Raw genomic sequence first — 9,874 nt, forward strand, 5'->3', positions numbered from 1 at the left:
CACTCATTAGGGAGAATGGAGGAAAAAGAATTCTTTCCCAGCCTCACACTCTCCTGCAGTTCATGGAAAGGGTATAAAGACATTAGCAAAGCATTTATCTCCTCCAGCTAACAAGTCAGATCAGGAGATAACACACATGACACTCTATCTGCTGGAAGGGTGGCAGAAGACTGTGAAGATGACAACACCTGCAATAAGCAGATGGCATAGATCTCAATGGTGCAGGAACATCACAAATGGGTCTTTCCTGTCCTGCTGTCAGGGGTGTTAACAAAACAGTACATGTAACCCTGTGAAAAAAAAACAGGCAGCTACTACTGCAAAACTGGAAACTGAACCCTAGAAACACTGGCTACTGAATCTCTGAAATTCTCCTCCCCTCCAAAACAGTCACACAGGGGGATGGGAGAGCATTTGGTTTCTTATAGTCATCCAGTGCTAGCTCCTCAGAGGAACCTCTGCCTCCTTCAACATGCAGGGTGGATTGTGCTGCACACTAAGATGGGCTACATCACATCAGGTCCTTGCTTCTACTAGTGATGGAGAGCAAGATGAAGGTGGGTTAACAGGACAGAGAAGAAGTGCAGCACAAGAATGCTGCTCCCAAGGCACAGCATCTTCACACTTCCTATGCTGTCTCTCACAAGGAGGTCACCCACGGTGCATTCACCACCTTCTAGGCACTCAGCCCGGGGCTACGATACCTACCTTGTCAAAAATGAGAGCTGCAAAGCCAGGGAGGCTCTTAGTCCATGCATGCGAAGCAATGCCAGAACACCAGGTTTACTGGGGAGGGGAAAAGTGAACAGACTTCCACTTGGAAAAACACAGTTACCAGTGAGCTCCTGTGAAACTGCAGCTGAGGAAGGCAATGGACTGTGTACAGAGATCAGTCACCTCAAGGCTGTCCACACCACATCCTTGAACAGGGCTGGAATGAAGATAACTAGCAGTTTGATTCCTTCAAGCAAAGTCAGCCAAGCTATGGCAAGCACAGCATTTACTTATCAAACTCATTTCAGGGAACAGCTGAATAAAGCAAAGTGTCACGTAAGTGAAAGCAGTGGCATCTGAACTTTGAAAACTGGCAAGGGGACAACTGTGAACATGAAATGCAAATAGATTTAGGGTGTGTCTTTGCACATGACTCTTCTGGAGCATTGTGGAATGTGGTTTTATAGTGGGCAATTTTTCCAGCATGAAGTCTAAAAGCCGAGATGAGATTTCTTTTAAGATGCATGGCATGCATAAAATACCTCCAGTGTATCTGCGTAAAATCTGATCACCTCATCCCTGAATTACAGAGGCAGCTGAGTACAGTCAGAGTAAGAATCTGTATAGCATAATACCACAAAGTGTTACGAGTCCTCAAGCTAAGTGCACCTTAAAGCCTTGAGCAAAACACTGAAAGAGACTGCTAGCACAATCTCCTAAATAGCCACATCCTCCAGTTCTACAATCACCCAATAGTCACCATCTACAGAAAACAATTTACTGCAAACATCATGAAATGGGCAACTATTATTTGAGAAGTCCTTAAAGACTTAGAAGGAATTCCAAACTACAGAATTCAGGCTGGTTGAAATCTGGGAGGACAACAAAACTGTTGACATCTATACCTTGGTGCCCAACAGTATTTGAAATAAACAGGCAGTGGCTACAGACATTGACAGGATGCCACAAAGACAAATTCTGTGTATTCTGTGTGAAATGCCTTGTCTTTAAAATAAAAACCTTCCCACTGTTCTTATCACAAAATGAATGAGATTGGTGCTATCCTAAGGCATCTAATTAACCACATCAGGAGAACTGAGAAGACATTTTATCCATGCAGATACCATTCAGCTCAAGTCAACTTAATATATAACATTAGAAAAACATGTAAAGCTCTGACACATACCTGATCTACTAATTCTGTCAATCTTGTCCAAGCTAGCAGAAGAGATTCGGAACCGCGGGCTGCTCTGATTTGAGGATTCAGAACCTGCATCAGCCAACGAGTCTTCAACTGTGAACAGTATATCTTTCACACATTTGTGACACAAGTTGTGTTGACAAGGAAGGATCAGCGGGTGGGTGAACAACTCCTTGCATGCTGGGCAGATGAGTTCTCTTTCAATACTTTTGGTAGCAACCTTTGACAGAAAGAGGAGAAAACCAAGCAGAAAGCACAAGCTGTAAAACACTGCATGTTCATAGTGATAGAATCATAGAATGGCCTGGTTGAAAGGGACCACAGTGATCACCTACTTTCAAACCTCCTGCTATGTGCAGGGTTGCCAACCAGCAGACCAGGCTGCCCAGAGCCACATCCAGCCTGGCCTTGAATGCCTCCAGGGATGAGGCATCCACAGCCTCCTTGGGCAACCTGTTCCAGTGCATCACCACCCTCTGAGTGATGTTGTCCCTGCTCATGTCACCAAACCCCAGCTCCGCAGAATGACGGTTGGTTTTAGCTGTCCCGAGGCGGTGCTCCGCTTAGCAGTGCAAACAAATCTTTATTAACATTTATGAGAGTGCTCCTTGCAGCTGAAAAGCACACGGCTTCTACACGAACTTGGTTCATCTTTAGGTTACGTCTGCATTGCAGGGAAGGAAAGAAGACATATAGGATTAATTGCACCTAGGGACACAGAGGATCGAAAGCAACCATGCTTCTTAACAATAGCAAGCCACACATTTAAATCGGCTTGCTTGCTTTTCGGGAAGGGAAAAATGAACAAACAAGTGTCCAATCGGCCAGACAGCCGGTCTCCTCTCCGTGCAGCTCTCTGACGGGCGCCGGAGCTGCCGCGGTTTGCCCAGTGCAGCAGCTGGAGCCGAACACGTCCGGACCGTGCGGGCGGCAGCGCAGCGCGACAGGCGAGCCGATCCCGGCCACCCATCACCGCCAGCACGGCGCTGCCCACCGCCGCCCCGTTCTCAGATCTATTCGCAAATAACTTCCGAGCCGTCAAACAAGTAAAGGAAAGAAAACAGAAAAAAATGACAGAAAAATACAAATATCCCAAGCCTCAGCCGACAGCCCCGGACAAAGCCGCTCCCCCGAGCCCCGCGCTCACCTCCGGCTCTGGCCCGTCGCCCTCCATGCCGGCCCCTCCTCCTGCCGCGGACTCGGCGGCGGCGGAGACCGCAGGGACGGGACGGACCGGACCGCTCCACGCGTCGCGCCGGCCGGAGCCGCGGCAGCCCACAATGGCGGGCGGAGGGACGCGGTACCTGGCAGCCGCTGCGCGCCGCGGGGGGCGGCCACGCCCAGAGACTGCGGGGCAACGGCCGGCCGGCAGGGGGCGCCGCGGAGTCGGGCTGCTGCGGGGCCGGCGGCGGCCGCCGTCAGTGTCCCGCCGGCTGAGATGGGGCCTGAAGGCAGCGGCACGCGCCGGCTTTCGACGGGACGTTAACGACCATCTCCTGTACATCAAGATGTGACAGGGATGAAAAGGCTTTTGAAGCCCCGCAAGGGTCTGAGCTGCCTTCCTGCATTCATACCTTTTTACCCTGGTCCGCCCTCGCCTCGAACTACCGCAGCCACCGTGCCAAAATCCGTGTTAGCTCCAGGTTACAGAGAGAATAGAACAGTTAGGATTCTCTGCCACGTTAGAGAAGTAACAGCAGGAGCCACGGCCTCCTGCCGCCCCTCCTGTTGGCACCAGGAGGAGTTGGTATGAGCAGGTGGCTGCAGCAAGCTGTTGTCAGCTATTTCCAGGTGCACAAATGTATCACCTCTTCTGCTAATCTTTTACATCAGCAAATCCCTGGGAGGAGTCGAGGTGGTTCAGCCACGCCGTGCAGTCCATTCCTGCTTGCGTCAGTGGGGTCTGGCTCGGATTGGAGTCACACCAGGCACCCGTGAGACCAGCACACCTCTGAGCCTGAGAGAGCGGGGCCTGTCAGCATTTGCTCTCCTCCCTAAGGTTGGATGGCACTCATTAATTCCAGCAGTAGTACAGAGCAGTCCCCTAAGTGCTCATCTGTATTAATTACCAATGCAGTCCAAACAAGGATGAGATACTGGTTTTCAATTTGCTGCAAGATTCCTACACTTGTACTTGGTCACGGACCAGGATCCTGCTGTATGAGGCAGCACAGTGCTGTCCTAAATAGCTCAGGACATCCTGGCAACACCTCCATTGCGTTCAGCATCCACATTTGAGGCCGCTATCAAGCTCTTAAATCCAAATTTTCCAAGGCTGATTTTCTTTCATGCTGCTTTTCCACCCAGTGTTCCTCTCCTAAGCTGCATGCTGGCTGGCAGCAGAACCAGTTTGTACACAGCAGGAATAGGGGATGCCTGTGAGGTTTGTTCCTGACCTATTGGATAGAACAGGCATTGTCCTGGGAACTGAGCCACCAGAGAGACCCTTTTCCTTCTGAGCGATGGAAGTAGGTTATGTTGGTATGGATGCGATGGGGTTGTAGCACACATTCATCTAACTGTAAGTTGTCTGCAGCGGGATCTTCTCAGCCCTGAGGAGCCCAGTCTTGAAGATCACTGTTTTCCCTAGGGTTTTCTCAGTCATGTAGGCTGAATGACACACAGCTCAGCAGTAAGACTGGATTTGATGCTGCCTGAGAGAAATGTGCCTGCTTTGGCTTGCAAAGGCCAGCTCACCGTTGCCTTCTTCGTGATTGTCCTTTAGCTGTACCTCGCTGACATGAGTGTATCAAAATGAGAGTAAGGATGGTGTAAGGATTTCTGGCATTAAATATAAAGCTATCAAGCCCTACTGCTCTGGTTTGGGTTGTTTATCTGCCCTGCAGGGATGTGCTACAGGCCCATGATCTTCATGGTTCACTGAGTTTCCTATTGAATCCCATAACCTGATCAGCTGGACAGAACAATTTTGGAAGGTCACATTGCTGCTGCACACAGAGCGCTCAACCAATAAAGACTGTGCTCATCAAACTGCCACAATAGTAAGATAATGCTCAGCTTTGGAAAGTATTTGCCTTTGGCTAGTGTATCTTTGCTTTTTCACCTTGTGCTGTGTATACTGCATTCTGTTTCATGTGTAGGACACCTGGCAGGCAACAGCATCAGGCATACAAGGAGCAGCTACAGGCAATAGTCTACAGAACAGACACTGCTGTGCCCCTCCATCCTTTGCAATCACTTGCTGAGCAAATGAAAGAAATGTCATGAAAAGGTCTCTCAGAATTGTATGCAATTCAGACCAAAATGCCCTCCAGTTCTGCGCAGAAGAGTATGGTATCTCCTAACAAATATTACTGTTTAGCAGAAATGAAATGTAATAGTTATTTTTACAGGGTTTGAAATTTAGAAAGTAGATGTGTTTTAAAAGTTCAAATTACAGGCAGATCATGCATGGACTCATTTTTTGACACCAGAGGACACATGGTGTTAAAATTATGAGCAGTACAGACCTGGAAGATGCAGGGGCTCTCAGAGTTTCTGACAAGGATAGGGGACAGGCAAAGTTGGGCTCCCCGTGGTGACAGTGATGGGACCAGAAAGAAAGGAGGGAAGGCAGCAGGACACACCAGCAGCCTTCAGCTGGGTAAGAGTGAAGAAAACATGCAGAATTTCAAATGCTCCTAAAATTATTTTCAGGAGGTTCTTGTGTCCATATCATGTGGAGTTTGGGGCTTGTTTCTGGTAGCATCCATTTTTCTAGATGTATTTTTTTTTTTTTTTTTTTGAGAAATATCAAACCACGATGAGAGTAGGAAGAGATGGCAGAGCAGTGTGAATGAATGAGGAAATAGCAAAAGACAAAAAGACAACAAGTTTGTGAAGCGGCATTCCCCTGGGGAACAGCACTATGCAATGATTTGCCCTGGTTTGGAGGCTGACAAGCCAAGTGGAAAAACAGTATGACTGCCAGAAGAGATCATGTTTCCAGCCTCCAGGATCTGACATATGGGGAACCAGACCCCTGGGGCATCACTGCACAGAGCAGAGTGTGGCTGCAAGGTGCTGCCAGCACATCCTCTTTCTTCAGCAGGAATACCTTGCATGAAAACTAGCTGTTTAGCAGTTAATGCACGGCACATTAATCTTCTAAAGCTGTGTTTCAACAACTTGAGAAGTTGGGAAGGGGAAAACTGGAGCAACATTGTCTCTAAGCAATAATACCCTGTCCCTGTGCACATATGGTTTACCATGCAAAAGGGTCCTTTTGCTGGCATGATTTATGTCACCTGAGAAAGAAGCCTCACTGTCCCAGTAGAGTATCTCTGAGCTCCTGGTAACATCAATAAACTTGAAAGGATCTGTAATATAAAACCCCAGTCTGAAGATAACAACATGCAAAAGGAAATGCAGCAGGTGAGAGGCCTCTGCGCAGGGCCTCACATACAGCACCGTTGCTATGGAAAGTCTGCTAAGGCCAAGCAGCTGCTGCGATTCCTCTTTCCTTCACAAATGTCAAGAATCTCGGGGGATGAGGCTTGGCAGGGCGATGCTCTGTGTGCAAAGAACAGAGCTGTTTTCAATAAACACACACTTCACTCTGATGTGCTAACTTGGCTGTCTATCGCAGCATATGCTCTTATGGAGGGAAGCCTGACTCAAGCTGCCAGTACAGGCTGCACAGCTGCAAGAGACAGGGCAGGCATGCCACAGGGAAATCAGGGGAAAAAAGTGTTTCTTGCCTGAAACCCTTTATAAATTTGTGTGTTGTTGCCCTGATTTCAGCTGGGACAAAACTGATAACCATCACAGTGTCTGGTATGATGCTATGTTTTGGTTTTAGGAGAAAACTAATGCTGATGGCACACTGAGGTTGTAGTTGCTACTGAGCAGTGCCGCACAGAGCCAAGGATGTTTCAGCTGCGCACACTGGCCTTCCTCTGAGGGCGCTGAGAAGGCACAAGGAGCTGGAGAGGACAGAACCAGTGCAGCTGCCCTTAACTGGCCATACCCCAACTGGGATATTCTATACCATATGTCACTGAGCAAAGACATTGCTGCCCATGCAAAGAATACAGTGGTAGAAATACATCACATAGGTGCACATTTACCCAAGAACTGGGCCAGCAAAGAACATCAGAACAACAAGCGTGTGAATCAGGCTGCTCAGATTGAAGGCCAGTCCCTTACGTTGTCACCCTAAAAAATCCACCCATAAAGTAGATGAGATGGGAGCAAGACCTGGCTGTCCAAACTGACCCTGGACCCCCAGGCAGAACTGCTCCCAGGCAAGGAGAAGCAGAGAATTGTAGAGGAAACCCCTCTCTCATCTAACTCCAAGGATGCACACACACAGTGCTTGGAAGATGGGCAGGGTGGGCACAAAGAACTGCATGCAAAGACATGTTTGGAGGTGACCCAATGTGCCTCTGGGATGCATCCAGAACAAACAGAATCTTCCCAACACCTTTGTTTATCTCACATGCTAAAAAATGCAGTGCCGGCTTCATATTTTTTAAACCCATCACAACAGAATCTTTGAATGAGCAGAGAAGTGTTTCCTTGTTTTTGTTTTTTTCTTTCTTTCTTTCTTTTCTCTTTTATTTTTTTTACATGCAGCAGCAGATACAAGAAGCTGTTTTTTTCTTCCCCCTTTCTGTAAGAAATATACATGCCAGTTTCCCTCAAAATGTTTTCAAATTCCAAATCATTTCCTGCTGGTGAATTCTCCTCTCCAGCACTGCCTACACCCCAGTTGTGTCTGACAGGAAAAGCACCCAGTACCATTGTGGTCAGCGTTGTCAGTGGCACCCACTGGCTAGCATGGGGATAAACTGCCAGAGCAGAGGGCTGCTGAAATGCCTGGTGCCAACTCAGCACCATTAGCTCTGCTGGGGTTTAGCTGACAGCCTCACAAGAGTTCTGCAAAGGTTAAGTGAGCCAACAAAATGCAAGTACTCAAAAATAGAATGGAATGGAATGGAATGAAATGGAATGGAACAGCAGAGGGAATGGGGAAAAGACTGCAGTGAGAAGGAAACCCCCATGCACCGTCCGACCCTTTCCCTACCTTGCCCCACTCCAACAGCTCCACAAGGTACTCGAAGTGGCCATGTCCAGCCATTTCCAGCATGGCACAGCTCTCGGCCAGGAGCAGCGGGGGTCTGGCAGGCATCTCTGGCACCCGCAGCCTGGTCTGGGCTGAGGGTGGGCTCGGTGGGTGGCTGGGCGCTGCCATGGCAGCTGGGTGCTGTTGTGCAGGTGGGCTCGGTGCTGTCTGCAGCCCACAGCTCAGGACCAGCGGTGGGCATGCTGCTGGGCAGAGGGACGGCTCAGATGTGCATTCCAGAGCACGGCGCATGCTGTGGTGCACAGTGGTGCACGGCAGTGTGCTTGTCCTGAGGCACCACCTGGTCTGATGAAATTCCAGGTTTTGTTTTGAAAATGCATGTGGGCATATATTTGCACATGAGAACCTCTGCTAATGAAAGGCATGGAGCTGTGTGTGCAGTCTCCCTGGCTGGCGGCGTATCTGTGGGGCAGTTAGGCAGGAAGAAAACTTCCACCGTCTGTTTCTGTGTCCTAGGCTTGGTGCTGCCACTAGAGATGGGATGTGCACAGTATGCCTGCGTACTGCTGAGGCAGCTCAGTACCTGCTGCCGGAGGAGAGCAGCCCTCAGGGAGCTGCTGGGAAACACTGGGATGCTCCATCCAGACATGATGGCCAAAGACCCTGCAGGATGACTGGTGAACGATGCTGGAGACACGGCAGATGTCCCATCCCTGCTCTACACCTCCCTCCACTGCAGCTGCCTGCACGATGCCATTTCAGCGTGTCATGACTTGTTTCTTCCTCTTGTCTTGTCTTAGGTTGCCCCAGCAGCAGCTGCTTGAGGTCTGGTGGTGAAGGACAGAACACCCTACCACCACTACCCACTGGTCTCCAAGAATGAGCGGGTAAGGGGCACGCTGTGCTTCACTTCTGGTATCAGGTGGCCCATGGAGCACATCACCCCTGGACAGTGAAAACATGTCAAAGGGTGTTTTATAACAGTATAGCATATCCCTTTGAGACTGAATTTCCTGAGCTTATGGATATGGTAGTAATGTTACACCAGATTCTCTCTGCAGGTTGCTCACTGAAACAATACACCCTTTCTTTCTCAAGAAATCGGACTCATGAATAGCTACCAGATCTTTCTGCTACTAGATACTGTAGAATTACATATATCAGATGGCTCATTAATCACATAGCTTGTTATTGGGACAGAGGCAGGCTTTCAGCATTTCCCACACTGCTTTTCTGCAAATGGATTAGGAGTAAAGAGTCAGACACACAGGGGACCATCACTCACTTCCTAGCCCATAATTCATAGTTTAACTCCATGCAAGGTATTTTGTTGCTCTAATTCTAGCCCAGTAAATGGCATTTGTACAGGACACTGTAATTTTGAGAGTTAGAAGTGTAATCAGAGGCAGGGAGGCTTGCAGGGTGTAGCATCAGCTATGACCCAGGCAGCTACTGTACAATGGCTGTACGGAGGTATTGATGTGAACTTCCTGATAATAACCATAACTCAGCAACAAATAAACCTGGATTGTTCTGATCAATGATGAGAGGCTATGCAAAAAGCTGAGAAATTTACAGCCCTTCCTGCTCACCACTGCAGCCTTTCATTCAGTGGCCCTCTGCACTAAAGCCTGCTTGGCCAGAGACAGGGCTGCAGTTTGAGATAAGCAGCACCAGTACTCCAGCAGGCTGTCATGTGCTTCTTTCAGGCCATGAATTGCACCAGCATGGTGAGCTTCCTGCCCTGGATGTCTGCTGCTCACTCAAGGTTTTCTGCCATACCGCACTGGTTTCTGTTTTTCTGCTACAATGTGATTGATGGCTAGACTAGGCTGAACTGCAGGGGCTTTGGACAGAAGGGGAAATTCTGTTTTCCCTCCTTCCACCTGCCCATGCCTTGTTCTGACAGACTGGCCCAATGTCACAGCCGC

At 48.9% G+C, this 9,874-nt stretch overlaps 1 protein-coding gene across 4 annotated transcripts in view; it reads right to left on the reverse strand.

The window, feature by feature from the left end:
* Positions 1 to 8,429, reverse strand: part of TRIM36 (tripartite motif containing 36) — a 28,118-nt gene extending 19,689 nt beyond the window's left edge. Inside the window, exons 1-3 of one of the 4 annotated variants that reach the window (XM_031588761.2) lie at positions 3,063 to 3,240; positions 2,251 to 2,579; positions 1,901 to 2,135 (exon numbers count right to left, since the gene is read on the reverse strand). In XM_031588761.2, the coding sequence (XP_031444621.2) occupies positions 1,901 to 2,135; positions 2,251 to 2,415 (400 nt within the window). In that variant the 5' untranslated portion in view covers positions 2,416 to 2,579; positions 3,063 to 3,240. Of the gene's footprint in view, positions 1 to 708; positions 884 to 1,900; positions 2,136 to 2,250; positions 2,580 to 3,062; positions 3,241 to 7,943 lie in introns of those variants that run through there. The other 3 variants (XM_090131210.1, XM_090131208.1, XM_090131209.1) reach the window with 3 other exon arrangements.
* Positions 8,430 to 9,874: the final 1,445 nt, after the last annotated feature.

This window comes from Phasianus colchicus, chromosome Z (assembly GCF_987193195.1).
Source record: "Phasianus colchicus chromosome Z, bPhaCol1.hap1.1, whole genome shotgun sequence".
Classification (NCBI taxonomy): domain Eukaryota; kingdom Metazoa; phylum Chordata; class Aves; order Galliformes; family Phasianidae; genus Phasianus; species Phasianus colchicus.